This window comes from Bicyclus anynana, chromosome 20 (genome assembly GCF_947172395.1).
Source record: "Bicyclus anynana chromosome 20, ilBicAnyn1.1, whole genome shotgun sequence".
In the NCBI taxonomy this organism is placed as follows: Eukaryota; Metazoa; Arthropoda; class Insecta; order Lepidoptera; family Nymphalidae; genus Bicyclus; species Bicyclus anynana.
In genome coordinates, this window is record NC_069102.1 from 13,158,760 (window position 1) to 13,178,765 (window position 20,006).

A 20,006-nucleotide genomic window follows, 5' to 3' on the forward strand; every position below is an offset into this window, starting at 1 on the left:
CCAAACGATTTAGCGTTCCGGTACAATGTCGTGTAAAAGCCGAATAGGGGGGAGGATTTTCATCCTTCTCATAACAAGTATGAAATTGTTGTCAAGGGCTAACTTGTAAAGAATAATAAGAAAATTAAAAATATACATATACTAAGTATAGGTAGCTGAAAATAATTTCAATATTATAAGATTAATTAAGTCGATGTAGGTAACTAGGTACCACCTACTGTTAAAATAATAATAATAATACCCGGGGCCCTCAAACTCAGAGGAGAGCTCCTTACCAGATTTTTTTTACAAATTAGCCCTTGACTACAATCTCACCTGATGGTAAGTGATGATGCAATCGAAGATGTAAACGGGCTAACTTGTTAGGAGGAGAATGAAAATCCCTTTCTGTTTCTACACGACATCGTACCGGAACGCTAAATCGCTTGGCGGTAGATCTTTGCTGGTAGGGTGGTAGATGGCCGATGTCTTCCACCACCCAGACCTGGACCAATTAGGAAAACCTCAATCGGCCCAACCGGGAATTGCACCCAGGACCTGCGTCTTGTAAATCCACTGCGCATACCACTGCGCCACGGAGGCCGTCAAAAGTAAGCTAATATCTGACATTAAATCATGATTTAATATTCTTTATAATTTAAAATGATAATGAAGCCGTTTTTTTTTTTGTTAAGATCGTATTTCATGAGATTAGATAAAATATAGTATGAAAAGTGCAAAAAAAAGCACTTGTGTCTCTATTGTCTCAATTTGTTCGTTTTAAAAAATGCGACTTTAATGACCGTCATTATGAAAATGTTTCATAATCTACTATTATACACAGAATTGTGTCTCAAAGATCGAAATATATTAATTGGTACGTTACGTACGTATGGGATGTTATACCATTTACCTACTAGTTTGTATAAATATGTTCTCGCTCTAAACGAGGTCATCAGCTCAGTAATAATGCGAAAAGCAACGATAATGGCAGTCAGCGCCAGGGTTCCCAACTTAGGGGTTTTCCCCCCAGATTTAGGGGGCAAATAAGTGAAATGGGATTTTTTAGGGGTCTGAAATTTTTAGGGGTATTTTCAGGGATTTTTGATTCTTTATTATTTTTAAATTGATGATAATTTTAATATTTCTTTCTTGGCCTAGCGACTTATAACGACATATAATACGTTATTCTACAACGACTCTGAGGCAATTGGAGGCAATTTTCATCGAATAAAAAAAATTGGTAAATTTATTCATTGTCAACATGTATGATTTCAAAAAATCTGAATCTTCAGATAAAGACGTAGTATTTTGTCTGTATTAAATATAGACTTTTGAAACATATGACAGTATATTATTTCTAAATTATTATGAATTTTGTATTTTTTAGGGGGACAACGCAATAATTAAGGCGATTTTAGGGGTTTTTGACACCAACTTTAGGGATAAATATTTTGGAGAGTTGGTAACACTGGTCAGCGTTCCTAGTATGATGCGTCGGAGCATATTGGCCTCAGCTACAATAATATTATCTACATATATTACTGTAGTACTAGGCCGGAGGCCCTCAGGGAATCAGTCCTCAATGTCAACCCTCACCTAACTCAGTGAGTAGTGACTCAGCTTATAGTAGGGGAGCCCGGGATGCTAAATTTGCAGTTACTCGAGCGTCATTGAGACTGATTACATTTGGTAGATTAAATTATAGGAAGAATAAATGGTTATTTACTTTTTCCACTTTTAGCGGTGGAAAAAAAAACTACAGACTTTAAAAAACAATTTTTATTACTTTGGCTTACTGAAATTGTAAGACAATTTTAGCGATTAATTAGGAGATTGTTTCCTTAAAAATAAGTAAAACATTAATCGCACTCGTACCTCGAGCACTAAAATATAAGGGTTTAATTTTGTAACTTTGAAACCCTCCCATTCCATTACGTTACGCTCAAATCTTCAGATTTTCGAAATGTGCAGTTTTTAGCTATCAACTCAGCTACCTTATTTTAATCTGACGTGCTGGTTGAGTATTTATGAAGTTAGTTTTTTTTTTGGTTGCCCTAAACGTACCCACCAATATTAGGGCTCATACTCGGTGGAGGTACTCGACAAAGTGTAAGGTATAGTCCCTTATGTTTATCTGCCGCGCTCGAGTAACTGCAAAAATCCCCTCTTCGGCTCCTCTACTATTAGCGTCACTTGTCATTGTCAGACGTCACTGTCAGTGAGGCTCTCGGCGGCGCGGAGCGTGCATGTGTTATTAGCCGCTAGACTTTTACTACTTTTAATTTTAGTAATTTGCTGTACATTTCACTAGTAAAGAAACATGATTTCCTTGTTAACCTAATAGTTTTCAAGCACACTGATTACCCTATTTAGCAATACTTAAATAAAATATCTGGTTCCCAAGTGATTCCAAATCGTTGTCGCGTAACCCGTGTTTTTTGTGCGTAGACAAAGGTTACGGTAACCTTTACCGAATTATGAGTTTGGCTTATGGCCCGATTTATCACATCGTATTCACCACAGACCATAATAATATCTTGTGTAAAAATATTGTGGCATTTTTTCACTATTTGCACCTTTTTTTTTTTAATGCAAATAGGCTCGCGTTTGACCATGATCTAACCTGATGGTAAGTGTAGATACAGTCTAAGATGGGACACGCTTGCCTAGAAGGTGCCTATTCACTCTTGTTTTGAAGATACCCAAGTTATCATAATATTCAGGAAACACAGAATTGGGAAGGGTATTCCAAACCTTAGCCGTGCGTATGAGAAAAGAAGACGCAAAGCGTTTTGTACGGGTCCTAGGGACATCTACAACATAGGGATGAAAACCCACCCGATGTCTTGCGGTGCGATGGTAAAAAGGCGAAGGTGGTATGGCACCTATGACATTTTAAAACTATAGACGTTACGTACCGCAAACAGTGAGCCGAATTTAGCTACTCCACTGAGCTCACAAGGGGAGCTCACATGCACAATTTTGTGTTTAATTCTATTATAAATATTTATGTATATTATAAGACTCAAAAGTGATTACAAATATAAGAAAACTAATGTCGAACAGAGGTTATGATTCACATTTGTCAGGACAACTTAATTAACAAATCAAACTGTAACCAAAATAAAACCCTAGAATGGCAGAAAATGACCTCAAGTGGAGTCACGCACTTGTGAACGATGTGTGTAGGGTTAAAGGATTCTTTGACTGATATCAAACACCCCCCTTTTCCACTCAAGACGCCACGAGCTCACTGAAGCCAATACGAGATCGAGTGACGTCATATCCGTCACAGACTACTATTTCCTACACTATTTAAAACATGTAAATATAAAAGCGGCCAACGCGGCGATAACATGTATATGTATATTTTTAGGAATTGTATATGGATAATTAGGAATGCGACTGAATGAAATGCGGTCAATTGGCCGTTTTTTTCGCCTCAGTTTCGACGCGTTAGTGACATATCTCTATTATAAAATCATTGATTTGCACATTTTAAATTATTTATTTTAGTTTATGTAAATAGTTTTTAAAATATTTTAAAACATAAGACGCCACTTTTCTTGAATCATATTGAAAATTACTGATTCGACGCTTCGTGTCGTACTGACTCGAGATTGTATTCGTTTTAGAATTTTGTATTTGGAGCAGCTACGACACCGTCGTGTTCTCTGCGCTCTATCTGTTTAATCTGTGGTTATATTGTTACGTACTTACGTCCAATTCCGATATTACACTTCTGATATTACAATACATAATCTATACTTATAATTAATCTCTAGAGAGGTCCATTCTGTAGGTACATGAAATATATATCCAGGTGATTGTGAACGATACTGATGCCAAAAATGCTATCAGTAATTTTTTTGTCTATCTGTATATTCGTTATAGAAACAAAAACTATTCGACGGATTTTAACGAAACTTGGTGCAATTATTCTTCATACTCCTGGGCAGGTTATAGTATACTTTTCATCACGCTACGATCAATAGAAGCAGAGCAGTGAAGGGAAATGTTAGGAAAACGGAAGAAGTTACTCCATTTTTACAGCCATACTACTGTAAGGGCTGGATTTAAGAGGTCTAAGGGTGGACGAAGTCGCGGGCGTCCGCTAGTGTTAAATAAAAAACACGAGAATACATTAAACATGACCATCATATTTAACACCACAGACCATAATTAATCGTTTGACATTTATAGCTTGGCAAATTCGTTCGTAACACTTCCCATGGTCCGCGGGGGTCGGGAGGGGGTAGCGATGGTCCGCGGGGGCTAAGAAGGGGTAGCGACGTCCCGCGCGCAGGACTTCATACCCGCGCAGTTCTTCCCTCTGCCCCGCGCGTAAGACATCATACCCGCGCAGTCCTTCCCCTCCCGTCACCCACATATCATGGGAGTGTCATCAACAAACTTGCCAAGCTATACATTCTATCTTCCTCTATTATCTTTGGTTGGCTCTGAGTTACTGGCAAAAATATATCTAACATTAGCATATTGTGCGATTGTACAAGTTTATCAATGTATTACGAAAAATACTAACATTGAATAAGCAATGACAATGCCGATTGTGGACCGCTACCATCAGTTGTAAATCGAGATCGGACCATGGCGGACGCGGAAAAAACATTACGCGAATTATTAGACCAAGTACTAGACGACAGAGGTTATACACCGAGGGAAATCGAGGTCAAGGCGATCGAAACCGGCGGAGCGAACTACACATCAGTTCTGTTCGCTATAAACGTTTCATCACCTGATCGTGATGATCTGAAACTATTCGCAAAGGTGGTGTGCGTCGGAGACCCGCTGAGAGTTATCATGCACATAGATTATCTTTACGCGACCGAACGTTTAGTATACAATCAACTGGTGAGAATATACCAAGAGATCGAAGAAGAACAGCAAGTGGCAACAGAACACAGATATGTTTTCCCAAAATTCTACGGATGTAACGCTGAATATGGCAAAGAAGCAGTCATCATGGAAGATTTGGTGGCAAGCGGATACGAAACTTTCGACAGATTCAAATCTTTAGATTGGGATCATGCGAGCGTTTGTATGGAAAATATAGCAAAATTCCACGCTTTATCTTTCGCGTTTGAAAAGTACAGGCCAGAAACATTTAAAGAAATGACATCAAATATGGTATTCGAGGTAAATAGTACAATAGAACCAGATGAAAATATGATCGCTTTGCGTAAGTCTATGTTAGAGAACGCCGTTAGTGTGGTTAAAGAGGAGTACAAAGAACGCATTAGGAACTTCGCACAGACGCATGCGTTCTGGGAGAAGTATAACAAGCCGATTGGGAAGCCGGTCATATCTCATGGAGACTATAGAACTAGCAACATATTGTTTAGAAAACAGGTGAGAGTTCAATATCAAGTATTGCATAGTACGTGTTATGGTTAGTCTTCTGAACCTGTGCTTAGAAGACAACCCTGTGTTAATTTACATTTATTTTTTTATTAAAATTATTTTTAGGGTTCCGTAGTCCACAAGGAACCCTTATAGTTTCGCCTTGTCCGTCTGTCTGTCCATCCGTCCGTCTGTCCGTGATTTAGCGCAGAAACTGTTACTGCTAGAAAGTCGTAAAATAAAATCTTGAAAAATATTTTTTTAGGGTTGGTACACAGGTCGTTCTTCTTGCAAGCCCAGCGAAGTGTTATTATATAGCCGATGGTTCACTTACCTTATCGTGGACCATCTGTGACCCGCCTATTATAAAATCATAAAAATAATTTCCTAAATCTATACTTAGAATATATCTGAAGAGAGATCAATTCTGTACATGAAATATATTTCCAAAATCTGGGGGTGATTAGTGATCGATACAGATGCCAAAAATGCAATCAGTAAAATTTTTGTCTGTCTGTCTGTATGTTCGTTATAGAAACAAAAACTACTCGATGGATTTTAACGAAACTTGGTAAAATTATTATTCATACTCCTGGGCAGGCTGTAGTATACTTTTCATCACGCTGCGATCAATAGGAACAGAGCAGTGAAGGGAAATGTTGGGAAAACGGGAGAAGTTACTCTATTTTTTAAGCTTCCGTCGCGTGGTAGGGTAGGGGTAGAGTAGGAGTAGGGTAGGGATAGGTTTGAGTCCCTACTCATCCCCGGTATGGTAGGATAACTGTAGTGGGAGTGGGGTAGGTAGTAGTAGGGTTTCCCGCGGACAAAGTCGCGGGCGTCTGCTAGTTACTTAATAAATGACGTCATTGACGATGATGAAGTTATTACATTACAATCAACAATATATCATACGCGTCGAATTGGGAAACTCCTTTTTTTGAAGTCGGATAAAAAAAGTAACGATAGGTCAATCAATGTACAAACTTGCGTAAATACACGTTTCATTTAAAAATTATTGCAACACGTTTATTTTAGACTTAACCGCTGACGTATTTTTCAAGGACAAATACTTTATCAGTTAGTGAACTTTATTATGTAATCTAAAATTTAGATATTATTCATGTTGTTATCATTATTTTACTAACGTACTCGTATAAAAATGATAACAACACGTGCTATCGGGATCGTGCCAGTTTTGCTGATCTTTGATTAGTATTTAGATTACGCGATTTAATCTATTGATTATATTGCTTACTTTGATATATAGGGTCACTGGAAACGTCATCATCATCATCATCATATCAGCCGATGGACGTCTACTGCAGGACATAGGCCTTTTGTAGGAACTTCCAAACATCACGATACTGAGCCGCCTGCATCCAGCGAATCCCTGCGACTCCCTTGATGTCGTCAGTCCACATGGTGGGGGGTCAGCCAACACTGCGCTTACTAGTGCGGGGTCGCCATTCCAGCACTTTGGGACCCCAACGTCCATCGGCTCTTCGAACTATGTGCCCCGCCCATTCCATCGCCCGCTGTGTGACTCTGAGCCTTCTTTTGAGGCCCGTAGTTAGCGACCAAGTCTCGGAACCATAGGTCATCACTGGCAACACGCACTGTTCGAAGACTTTTGTCTTCAGGCACTGAGGAATTACGGATGAAAAGATGTCGCGAAGAAACGTATAGCGATCTCTTTCACAATCTTCCTGGTGTAAAGCAAAGATTTTATACACTAGGGCGTCGAAACTGAGGCAGTGGCTAATTGTCTTAATTTCATTTAGTCCAGATTTAGTCCAGATTAAGTCCAGATTAAGTCCAGATTGGACCAGGCGTATTTTGGTTCTATTTGTGATGCTTCGGTTCTTCCAGATGTTTGTTAAGCTAATGCTTCGATGCCTAATATATAGACTATATATATAGAGACACTTAAAGCTCTCTTTTAAGGTGTTTTTCTAACAACGGAATTCATATATATTTATAGGCGCACTCCCAGAGGATCATTCAGCCGCTGAGTGTCGAATATAAACTGGATAAGGTAGTGCCAAGACCTTTAATTTTTTTTTATTCTCTACAAGTTAGCCCTTGACTACAATCTCACCTGATTGTAAGTGATGATACAATCTAAGATGGAAGCGGGCTAACTTGTTAGGAGTAGGATGAAATCCACACTCCTTTCGGTTTCTACATAACATCGTACCGGAACGCTAAATCGGTACGTCGTTGTCGGCAGGGTGGTAACTAACCACGGCTGAAGCCTCCCACCAGCCAGCCCTGGACCAATTAAGAAAATCTCAACCGGCCCAGCCGGGGATCGAACCCAGGACCTCCGTTTTGTAAATCCACCGCGCATACCACTGCGCCACGGAGGCCATCAAAAATGGATGGTATACTATAAATTTAAACTTAATTTACTGTTATTTCTTTGTCTTAATTTGTTTTAATTTAACTGTTAATATGTAATTGTTACATTGTAAAAATAATTGTGAAAATAAAAATTCGGGTCAGTGATAAATTTATTACACGCATACATATTTATAATTATAATTATTATTCTATTCACTCCGAAATAAGTGCCTATTATCTATATGTACCTTATATAGGTATGACGTACCGTACGTATGTGTAATATACCTTATAAGTATAGGTACCTTATATATTAGCAAAGTATTTCTACAAACTGTACAATAAACGCCTGCGCGCATATCTAAAAAACACATGACCGGGTTATTACAAAATTTCAGCCTTCGCTACTGCTGGCCATCCCTTACTCTCATAATCAATCAATCTATCAATCAGTCAGTCAATCAATCAATCAATCAATCAATCTAGAATATGGTACATTTACATAGGTCTTTCATACTATATTTAAACACATATCCTACCATATATAATACTAGCGGACGCCCGCGACTTCGTCCGCGTAAAAATTGATGTAAACTTCTCTACCTCTACCTTACCCTGCTCGTAAACCTACCGAACCTTACCCTACCCTACCCCCACCTTACCCCTACCCTAACCCTACCCGTAACCTATCCATACCCTATCCTACCCTACCCCTAATCTAACCCTACCTTACTCCTACCCTACCGCTAACCCTAACCCTTCCCTACCCCTACCTTACCCCTACCCTAACCCTACCCTACCCCTACCCTACCCCTATCCTACTCCTCCCCTACCCTATACGTTCCATATCCTTCCCCTACCTCTACCTTGCCCCTATCCTACACTACCCCTACCTTATCCGTACCTACCCTACCTCTATCCTACCCCTTCCCTACCCCTATCCTATCCCTACCCTCAGCAAAATTGGTCCAGCCTTTTGTGTGTGGTGCAATGACCAAAAGACTATAATTTCCCAAGTGACTTCTATGCTAATACTATAAAGAGGTAAAGTTTGTGTGGTTGTCGGGGGTAATCTCTGGATCTACTGGACCGATTTGGAAAATTCTTTTACCAATAGAAAGTTACATTATTTGCGAGTATCATAGGCTATGTTTGGTTCTCATATTCACACGGGAACGGGAACCACGTAATTAAAACCGCGGGGCGTCATATAGCGGCATTTCTGCGACTTTCAGAAATTTTGTATTATCTCCGAAACTATATAACTGATTAACATACTGTAAAGGGCAAATCTTATCTCTATAATATTCTTGTGATTATTAAATAATTTATTTTGATAAGGATTTAAGTTTAGTTGTATAAATAATGACGTAAACCTTGGTATAAAATTTAAATAATTTATTAAAGTACTAAAGGTACTATATCTGCTAAAATATAAAAGATAGATATATGGTGTAGCGGACTTTTTTGTAGAACTTTTAAAGGTTCAAAAAGCCTCCATACATTTATTTCAGTTATACGCAATGGTTGAGGCAGCGCATGCGAATAAGTAAGTTTTTCGGTCCGAACTGTAAGAGAAAACCCGCGATAACTCAGTAGTTATATACGGTATAAATATAAAATATTACCTGCCTATAGCACTCCCCGATAACGTAGCATTCTACTGGTGAAAGAATTTTTAAAATCGGACCAGTAGTTCCGAAGATTACCCCATTTCAAAAAATTGTTACAAACTTACAAACTTTACCTCTTTATAATATTAGTATAGAAAATAATGTCTTCTCATTATAATGTCTTTCTGTTTTTCGCACATTTACTAAATATAAAACCTCAAACCACGCGACAAAGCGATTTATTCCTTTAGGTCGATTGATTTTTTTTTAAATACTTAGTTCCATTTAATTGGCTATAAAAATAATTCAGGCTTTCTTATAAGAGACAAATCTAGGAAGCCACGCCAATACAAAAGTCAAAGAGGCCCAGGCCATCGTCGTCATCAACCCATATTCGGCTCACTGCTGAGCTCGAGTCTCCTCTCAGAATGAGAGGGGTAAGGCCAATAGTCCACCACGCTGGCCCAATGCGGATTGGCAGACTTCACACACGCAGAGAATTAAGAAAATTCTCTGGTATGCAGGTTTCCTCACGATGTTTTCCTTCACCGTTTGAGACACGTGATATTTAACGTCATAAAATGCACACGACTGGAATGTCAAAGGTTAGAGATAAATGCCCTGGGTGCCTCGTAAGAGTTTTCAATGTCTTTATACTGTGACTATCGCGTAACCGTAAACGCAAATTTATAAGGAAAAAATCGAATACAAAATTAATCGGTGTATTCTGTGCTAATAATAGTGTTTCACATTCTAGGACGGCCGTCTCCAAGCCATCGTGGTGGACTACCAGACGACACACGCGGGCTGCCCGGCCAACGACCTCATGTACTTCATATTCCTGGGCACGGACGAGGAGTTCCGCAGGGAGCATTATGAGCGCCTCCTGGATCACTACCACTCGAGCCTGGAGCAAGCGTTGAAGAGGTTGGCGGTGGACCCCAGCGTTTATACGCGGGAGAAGTTGGACAGCGATATGAAAGAGGTAATTGTCTTTTGCTAGTCTATACCAGTGTTTCCCATCAGGTGGGTTGCGACCCGGCATTGGGTCGAACAAAAAAGTATACCGGGTCGCAGCATTCTGGAGGCAATGCTGAGACTTTATACCAAGTACTATGTAATGTTCGATTTAATTTCTTGACTAACGAGACGACAATAATGATCGCTCGATGGACGGATTGTAGGTATTATGGTTTCAAAAACATAAGTGGGACACAAAGGAGGAGTATGAAATTTACCGGGTCACAGTAGAATAAAGTTTGAGAAACGCTGGTCTATACTAATATTACATAGAGGTAAAGTTTGTGGTGTTTTATAGGGGGTAATCTCTAGATCTACTTACTTGTAAGAAGTTTTGAAAAATCTTTTCTTACAAGCGTTATTAGTGAGTGTCATATACTGAATCCCCGAATTCTCACGGGAACGGAAACTCACCATCAATAATTGTTCTGTTCTCAATTCCAGATGTTGCCCTACGCGGTGCTGCTGGGAGTGTCAGTGCTTCCAGTGGTGACGGTGGAATCAAACGCCGCGCCCAAGATTGAAGGCGATGCTGATGTCAACAACTTCTCCATAAAGCCCAACGAGCTCTTCGCGAAGAGATTCAGCGGCATCGTCAACGACTGCGTGCGGTGGGGCGCCATATAACAGCCACAAGTCATCGTCAACGACTGCATACGGTGGGGCGCCATATAACAGCCACAAGTCATCGTCAACGACTGCGTGCGGTGGGGCGCCATATAACAGCCACAAGTCATCGTCAACGACTGCATACGGTGGGGCGCCATATAACAGCCACAAGTCATCGTCAACGACTGCGTGCGGTGGGGCGCCGTATAACAGCCACAAGTCATCGTCAACGACTGCGTGCGGTGGGGCGCCGTATAACAGCCACAAGTCATCGTCAACGACTGCGTGCGGTGGGGCGCCATATAACAGCCACAAGTCATCGTCAGCGACTGCGTGCGGTGGGGCGCCATATAACAGCCACAAGTCATCGTCAACGACTGCATACGGTGGGGCGCCATATAACAGCCACAAGTCATCGTCAACGACTGCGTGCGGTGGGGCGCCGTATAACAGCCACAAGTCATCGTCAACGACTGCGTGCGGTGGGGCGCCGTATAACAGCCACAAGTCATCGTCAACGACTGCGTGCGGTGGGGCGCCATATAACAGCCACAAGTCATCGTCAACGACTGCGTGCGGTGGGGCGCCGTATAACAGCCACAAGTCATCGTCAACGACTGCGTGCGGTGGGGCGCCATATAACAGCCACAAGTCATCGTCAGCGACTGCGTGCGGTGGGGCGCCGTATAACAGCCACAAGTCATCGTCAGCGACTGCGTGCGGTGGGGCGCCGTATAACAGCCACAAGTCATCGTCAGCGACTGCGTGCGGTGGGGCGCCGTATAACAGCCACAAGTCATCGTCAACGACTGCGTGCGGTGGGGCGCCATATAACAGCCACAAGTCATCGTCAACGACTGCGTGCGGTGGGGCGCCATATAACAGCCACAAGTCATCGTCAACGACTGCGTGCGGTGGGGCGCCATATAACAGCCACAAGTCATCGTCAACGACTGCGTGCGGTGGGGCGCCATATAACAGCCACAAGTCATCGTCAACGACTGCGTGCGGTGGGGCGCCATATAACAGCCACAAGTCATCGTCAACGACTGTCACGGCTAGCCGACCTATTCACTAACTTTGTTCAGCTGTAGTGGTAACATGCAACCAACTAGCTATCATTAGAAGTTATGAAGTCATGTCATTTCGTATTTATATAAGGCAAACTGATCAAAATTCAACATGGCCAAAACGAAAATAATGTGTAACGCTCATGTATCGCTCCACCCAGTTATATTGAGAACGTGGCACTCGAAATTCTAAACAAATACCTACATACACCTAGGACATAAAATGGTCTAGATAAGTAGGTCCAATTTCGAGAAAGCGGTATACCGCCGGATCCGACTCGGCTGGGCAGCATTTGGGAAACTTTGCGATATTTTTTCGTCCGATATTCCTCAGTGCCTCAAGACAACAGTCTTCGAAAAGTGCGTGTTGCCAGTGATTGGTTGAGAATCTTCGAGTCACATAGCGTCCGATGGAACGAGCTATGCTCGGAGTCTCTGCGTGATCGAATCAAAAATGAGGGGATCTGCAGAAAACCAAAGTCACCGACATAGTTCAACGAGTCGCGAAGCTGAAGTGACAATCATATCATCCGTTAGCTACTGACACCCCTTCGTTGATATCAGTACCTAGGTAGTGTATATTGTTCAATTGATATTGAATACGAAAAATTATTTAATGTTAATTATTTCTTTATTTATAATTTTATTGAGTATTATATTTATTTATATAAGTGGTTAAAATAATCAAAGTTATTGAATTGGTCGGCAGATCTTCGTCATGGTATATTGCCGTAGGAATACGGAAATAAAACATAGTGTATGGTTACATGGTGAAGATGTAGATTAGGTAAAATTATTTCTTAACTAGCTGACGCCGCGCGGTTTCATCCGCGTGGTTCCCGTTTGCGTAGGAATACGGGGATAATATATAGCCTGTAGCCTTCCTAGACAAATGGGCTATCTAACACTGAAAGATTTTTTCAAATCGGACCAGTAGTTCCAGAGATTAGCGCGTTCAATCAAACAAACAAACAAACAAACTCTTCAGCTTTATTATATTAGTATAGATTCAGTTCAGTATTTTTTAAGTTGTAGTTGTTGTAAAACATCAAATCTTACCTCTCTATAATAATTAGCAGTACGAGCATAAGTTTAGATTAATACGAAATAATTATTTAATGTGTAAAAGTATTAAATAAGCAGACGTCAATCAAATCAAAGTCATTTATTTGGACGCATAAGCAGTTTATTAATCGTTGGCATCAAATTAATTATACAGGGTGCTCGGGAGTATTTTCCATAACTCTAAGGATTATACTCCCTACGGAAAATTATTAAAAAATGTATAAAGGAAAATGTTGTGTTAAAAAATTAATATTTTCGGAGTAAAAAAAAATTATTTTGTAAATAGAACTTAAATTGTGCCCTTTAAATCGCATCCTTATATTATGACTTAGCCAAACCTATTCATTGATAAATATCATGAAGTAGCTTACTAGTGAAGTGCGGAATTCCAGTTGCAATATCTCGTCGGTTTCAATAACCTACCCAAGATTACGGATAGATAGTTATCCTCGATTATCAGTAACAGTTAAACTATCTTTACAAAGTCAAACTATCTCTAAGTAGGTTATTGAAAAGCAGATAAGAACAGAAAGATAGATTTTCTTAACTTTGTAAGCGAAATGGCGGATAGATAGGATATTGTAAACGGCCGTTAGTCAACATTACGTATTTTAAAATGCAAGGATAGATAAAGGCGTGTGTTACATGGATAGAAGGAATTATTTGAATTACTTTGTATGAAAAAATAAAAGTTTATTTTTTTTGTAAAAAAAGTTAGTTATGCAGTTCGGCTCCTAGTTGACTTGTCAACACCTTGAAGATATTGAGAAAACTCCGCAACAGCCTGTATATGTTACCGGTGTAATCCGGTATTCTATACAATGCCTAGATAATGTATACAATACCGCAGGCATTCTGACAATGTATGAAATATTTTTAATATGATTTTCCATCACACATACATTATCATATGTAGATATTATGTGTAATCTCACTTTAGTATAATTTTGACTCCGCGCAGTCTTGTCTGCCTTTCCAATATAATAGTGATTGTGTAAATAACGGAGCCAGAAGCTTGTGACGGAAGTCCTAAATGAAGCAAGCCTTCGAGGCCGAATGGAGCAAAGGGAGCGGTGGCATGCGAAAATAAGGGACGACGGAACAAGTCATCTGGCGTAGCGACATTTAAAAACTCTTAATTAATCTTTAATCGTTAATCTGGGACATGTTACTAATTTAAGTTACTAATGTGAAACAAGCTAGAACCCAGAGCCGTCAAACCAGTTATCAAAAAATATTTCGGGGCGTTCCAGAACGCCCCGCGGTAATCTATACTTTGCCTAGGCATTGTACAGAATACCTGAATTATACAGATATTGGCAAATATATATCTCGGTGTTTGACTTAAAAGATAAGCCTCTATGATTATTTCAACGACGTTACGTTGCTAAACGGTTTTTGGTGTTTAATGTAAATTTTTCGTAAATTTTCTTTAATCTTAAGTTTAATCTCTTGAACTTTAAGTTGTTAATCGGACTCTGCAGGGCTGTGAAAGCTTGTAAAAGATGGCTGCAGCAGTCTAAAGGTAGACTTCCGATCTTGGCGACTGCGACCTGCGATCGCGCGACCCACCGCTTTGTATGGAACACTAAACAAAAGTGATCGCGCATCGCTGTCTCGGGCATTTTTTACCTATCCTACTAATAATATAAAGGCGAAAGTTTGTGTGTAAGTGTGAAAGTGTGTATGTGTGTAAGTATGTTTGTTCCTCTTTTACGCTGCGGCTACTGAAGCGATTTGGCTGAAATTTGGAATGGAAATAGATTTATTTAACTCTGGATTAACACATAAGCTACTTTTCATCCCAGAAAAATCCACGGTTCCCGCGGGATTTGTGAATACTGAATTCTACGCAGACGAAGTCGCGGGCGTCCGCTAGTAAATTCATACTAAGCAGTGGGTCTCGTGATCGCACGTCACGGTCGCCAAGTACGGAAGGATACCTTGAGAATTTTGTAACCGATTTATGTTTAATGTTTTTCTACTGTCATTGTTGGCATTTCCAATAAATAAATAAATGTGTAAGTTGGGGAAAAATACATCTAAATTCTTGTTTTATAAGTAACTGTTGAACTTTGTATCAAATAAATATTTTATGTTGATTTAATAAGTTTATTTCATTTTATAGTAATAGTTTCTTAAGAATCGTCACACAAATCACAGTAATTTGAGAATCTCTTTCTAGGACACCCGATGCTGGAGAAGAAAACGGGTGTGAAGAAGAAAATGTGGGATTGTAGTTGGGATTTGTAGTGACTTTGATAACATAAATCTATGTTTAAATTCAATAGATTGGGACAAAACTTTCTCGACTTTATGTGCTGTTGAATCCAGAGTTAACTATTTCTATGAAATTCTGTATGACCTTATTAATAAATATGTACCGCAACGCGTTGTCAGAGACTCATACAAGTACCCTCCTTGGTATACCCGTTCACTTATTAAGGTTAGCAATGAAAAACGAAAATATCATGGAAAATGGAAAACATATGGCAACCACATAGATTATATACAATTCTCTTATCTTCGACGAAGATTTAGGAAAATGGAACGTGATTGTTATAATATTATTTCGGAGGATAGGATAAGATATAATCCAAATTTTTTCTGGTCTTACGTAAAATCTAAATATAATAATAGTGACATACCAGAAAAAATGATTTTTGACAGTAAAATTTATACACACGGTAATGACATTTGCACAGCATTCAACACATACTTTCATTCTGTTTTCATACCACAAACAAATAATTGTCATTCCAACACTACACTTCCTGTGCACTGTGACTATGCACCCATTGTTGACATTAATTCTATTAACCTTAACGATGATATTATATTAAAGGAGCCTAAATCTGTTAATATTCGTAAAAGCGCAGGCTATGACAACATACATCCCATATTAATCTCTAGGTGCGCCACTGCACTATTGAAACCTATTTCTTATATTTTTCGAGCTTCTATAGAATCCGGTATATTCCCCAATATTTGGAAACAAGCTCTTATTACTCCTATACCTAAAAATACACAAAAACACCTTATCACTCAATATAGACCGATTTCTAAAATATGTATTTTTGGTAAACTTCTCGAGAAAATAGTTTCAAGTCAACTTTCCTCAGCTATTCGGAATAACGTTAACGAAAATCAACATGGTTTTATAAAGTCTCGTGGTATTGGATAGAAGCAGGCGTTACTTTGCGGAAGTTCATCATGATTATATAATGATTTATTTATTTTGCTATCATCCGCGAAAATTCGGCGAACCCATGCGACAACGTCACCCAGGTCCGACAAAATACTCTCTACGTACGTTTCACCCCGAAACTGGAGCATCCTCAGGAGATGTTGACTCTACAACGTGCAATTGCAAAGTGTCGTTTTCGACCTTTGCTTCGTCTTTTATAGACCAAAAAGTAGGTGGGGCAAGAGGTGGGCGTTGCCAAGATACTCATAATATAAGCGATTTATCTTGCATCGCATTCAAACATTTTTATTAATGGTGACTTCGATAAGTCTATTTGTTCATTTAATAGGGTAATTCCTGACTTATTATGTTTTATTATTTCTAATTGTTCCAAAACGCATAGTCGTAGGCTTTTATTGCAAGTGTGTAAAATGTCATACATATGATTATCTGCCAGCTTATGACCAGTATCTAGGAGATGCTTTGCAAAGTGCGACCTTTGTGGACGGTCATTTCGAACAGCGGATATGTGTTCCTTGTAACGTGTATCAAAATTCCGACCGGTTTGACCAATATATGTTGCATTACATTCAGAACATTGCAATTTATATACTCCCGATTTATGTTGCTTTTCTAGTTTATCTTTACCATTGCAAATATTTTTAAGAGAGTTATTTGTTCTGAAAGCCACATTTATATCATGCTTTCTAAGTGTTTTTGCAGTGAATTTTCGCGGATGATAGCAAAATAAATAAATCATTATATAAAGTCTCGTGGTGTTGAAAGTAACCTAATTATGTTTACAGATTTTTTATCTCGGTCGATGGATAAAAACATCCAGGTAGATCCCGTGTATACAGACTTTTCCAAAGCTTTCGATAAAATTAACCATGATTTACTTTTAGAAAAGCTTTGGAAATTAGGAGTTTACGGTAATCTGCTCAGATGGATTGAATCTTATATTAAAAATCGTAGTCAAGCTGTTTGTTTGAAAGGTTTTCGCTCAAAATTTTTATTAGTTCCTTCTGGCGTTCCACAAGGCTCCCATTTAGGCCCAGTGCTCTTCTCATTATACATAAACGACATAGGAGACTACCTTGTTAATAGTAATTATCTGCTATATGCTGACGATACAAAACTATATAGAGCTGTAACATGTATTGCTGATTGTCAGAAGTTACAGGAAGACCTCGATAATCTATTAGATTATTGTGCACGTAATCAGCTTTTTCTAAATTCTGATAAATGTAGTATTATATCTTTTACTAGAAAAAAATATCCTTTGAAATTTAATTATAAACTTTGTAATAACACTCTTATGCGTGTAAACCAGATTCGTGACTTAGGTGTATTCTTAGATGATAAACTTACATTTAACTTACATATAGATAAAATAATACAACGATCATTCAGAAATTTGGGCTTCATTAACCGAACTACTAAACCATTTAGTAAATCGATCACTTTAAAAATATTGTACTTTGCATTTGTTCGTTCAACACTAGACTTTTGTTGCATAGTTTGGAGCCCATTCTACAAATTTCATATTGATCGTATCGAAAAAGTTCAACGTAAGTTTATTAGAACCTTAAACTTTCGTTTTAACTTCCATTGTGATTCCTATGAAAATTCCTTAAATCATCATCGTATTTTAAGCTTATTTAATCGACGAAAGCAATTTGATATCACATTCTTATATAAAGTAATGAACGGCATGATCGATTGTCCCGGGTTACTATCTAAAATTAATTTTTCATACCGATTAAAACTTCCTAGTCGCCCCAACCGTAAATTTAATTTATTTTCACCTCCCTACTTTTATAAAAAATATACACGCAACTGTTGCGTTTCTCGAGCTATGAGATTATATAATGTTGAATTTTCTCATTTAGACCTAAGTTTTAGTTCTTTAGATGTAATTAAAAAAGCATGTTTTAAAAAATATCAATAATAATACTTCGATTATAACTTCTGTACCTACTCACTATTTCCGATGTTCAAACTCTTTTTTATATTTATAAGTACTTTTTCGGCAATGTATTGTCTATTTTGATTGTATTTTCTTATAATTAGTAATATTGTTTTGTAATGACTGTTTTTGCCAAAATAAATAAAAAAAAAAAAAAAAAAATTATCCAATAAAACGCTCTCTAGCCACCTTCAGCAATGGAAGACTCACACAAACTCGTAGAAGATATAGTGCCTCTTATGAGTAAAGGAATCAAAACAGTCCTGGATTAGCCTATAAGCTATTTAAGCAATTGCTTAGGGCAGCAGTGACCACCGAAAAAAAACGAGTGCTCGAAAAGAGAATGCCCATTCTCGGCCCAGGCCTACCCTAACTTCCCCGGCAACTTACTTGAATCTAAAAAATCTTGATAATTCTACATTACATACATTACTTACATTTATCAAAAAAAGTTTTCTACAACATTTTAGGACATTTTTAATTCATCTATAATTTGTACCCAACGGGGATAAGCTAAGATCGACGAAGATGACTACAATCTCACCTGATGGTAAGTGATGATGCAGTCTAAAATGGAAGCGGGCTAACTTGATAGGAGGATGAAAATTATTATTTAAACTTTAACAATTTAGTGGCTAATCCACGTGACGCGATAACCCAGTGGATATGACCTTTGCCTTTGATTCCGGAGGGTGTAGGTTCGAATCCGGTCCGGGGTATGCACCTCCAACTTTTCAGTTATGTTATCACGTGTCTCAGACGGTGAAGGAAAAACATCGTGGAGGAAACCTGCATAACTGAGAATTTTCTTAATTATCTTCGTGTGTGAAGTCTGCAAATCCGTATTGGGCCAGCGTGGTGGACTATTAGCCTAACCTATCTCATTCTGAGAGGAGACCCGTGCTCAACCGTAAGTCGAATATGGGTTGTTAATGACAATGACCAATTGACTAACAACAAGTTAGTATATGAATTGGCCTGCTGGTCTAAACTCTAATATACATTTTAAAAAATTAAATAAAAATAAAAAAAGCCTTTTATTTCTTGCATAGATTTACAGTATTCGGTATGATTACAATAGGGATGATGACAGTTTTTTAAATTGTAAATAAATTAAGAGTTTGCTAATAGTAAAGCAATTTTGTAAAAGTAACAGGGTATCTGCGATCATTACATTCGGAGCTACAGGGATTTAAAGGGTCAGATTTGCGGCGCTGCCGCGGATCCCTGAAAGACGCCCCATACAAAATGATACGATTTAATGACGTCGTAGGTCCATAATGATCGTTAGCTTTGTATGGGCGTTAAAACAAAATTACTAATCTTTGTTATTTGTGCGTTTATGTTTATAGTTTACATATTGAAAAATGTCACTTTTAATGTAAGGAAGCTAAAACTATATGAATTTTCATCTAATTACTATAAAATATTTTTAATAGATTTTGAAATTTTATAATCTCATTTATTTCGCAAATATCCAATCAATCTTTACTTTATAAGTATAAATTAGTTAACATTTACCCTATTTACCCGAATGTATCATAAAAATCAATATATTGAAACCCAGTCATCATCCCCATTAAAGAAAACAATTAAATAGTAGATTGTTATACAAGGGGCTAAAAAGACCCATTATATACGAGCTATTTTTGTTACACCCCACGTGTTACACTCTGCTTTTCACTACGATTGCGAGAAAATAAAATAGTTTAGTACAATATTCAGTGATTTATTTTAATTAAAAATTAAATGTACAAAGTCTACAATTTTGGATATTAAAGGAGATG

The 20,006-nt window shown here is 38.4% G+C and overlaps 2 protein-coding genes across 3 annotated transcripts; one reads left to right on the top strand and one right to left on the bottom strand.

Annotated features, from left to right (window-relative positions):
• Positions 1-2,208: 2,208 nt before the first annotated feature.
• On the top strand, positions 2,209-11,063 carry LOC112044813 (uncharacterized). Of its 2 annotated transcripts, XM_052887689.1 has the most exons (4): positions 2,209-2,292; positions 4,448-5,352; positions 10,057-10,284; positions 10,764-11,063. In XM_052887689.1, the coding sequence occupies exons 2-4, from the start codon at positions 4,591-4,593 to the stop codon at positions 10,944-10,946; spliced, it is 1,173 nt and encodes a 390-aa protein (XP_052743649.1). In that variant the 5' UTR covers positions 2,209-2,292; positions 4,448-4,590; the 3' UTR covers positions 10,947-11,063. The 2 variants fall into 2 exon arrangements, with proteins under 2 accessions (XP_052743649.1, XP_023936551.2); XM_024080783.2 differs by lacking the exon at positions 2,209-2,292 and having other exon boundaries at positions 4,312-5,352.
• LOC128199250 (uncharacterized) lies at positions 10,963-12,291 on the bottom strand. The gene is made up of 3 exons (XM_052887968.1): positions 12,264-12,291; positions 11,074-11,995; positions 10,963-10,969 (listed from the first exon to the last, which is right to left on the bottom strand). Exons 1-3 carry the CDS (start codon positions 12,289-12,291, stop codon positions 10,963-10,965), a joined length of 957 nt encoding a protein of 318 aa, XP_052743928.1.
• Positions 12,292-20,006: the final 7,715 nt, after the last annotated feature.

What these genes read in the sequence shown, in the direction of transcription:
- LOC112044813 (XM_052887689.1), top strand. Translation starts at nt 4,591, where the DNA reads ATGGCGGACGCGGAAAAAACATTACGCGAATTATTAGACCAAGTACTA. An exon ending in ACATATTGTTTAGAAAACAG is followed by an intron (nt 5,353 to 10,056) that starts GTGAGAGTTCAA and finishes TTCACATTCTAG; the next exon opens with GACGGCCGTCTCCAAGCCAT. An exon ending in TGGACAGCGATATGAAAGAG is followed by an intron (nt 10,285 to 10,763) that starts GTAATTGTCTTT and finishes TCTCAATTCCAG; the next exon opens with ATGTTGCCCTACGCGGTGCT.
- LOC128199250 (XM_052887968.1), bottom strand. Translation starts at nt 12,291, where the DNA reads ATGCTGCCCAGCCGAGTCGGATCCGGCG. An exon ending in CAGCCGAGTCGGATCCGGCG is followed by an intron (nt 11,996 to 12,263) that starts GTATACCGCTTT and finishes GTTAGTGAATAG; the next exon opens with GTCGGCTAGCCGTGACAGTC.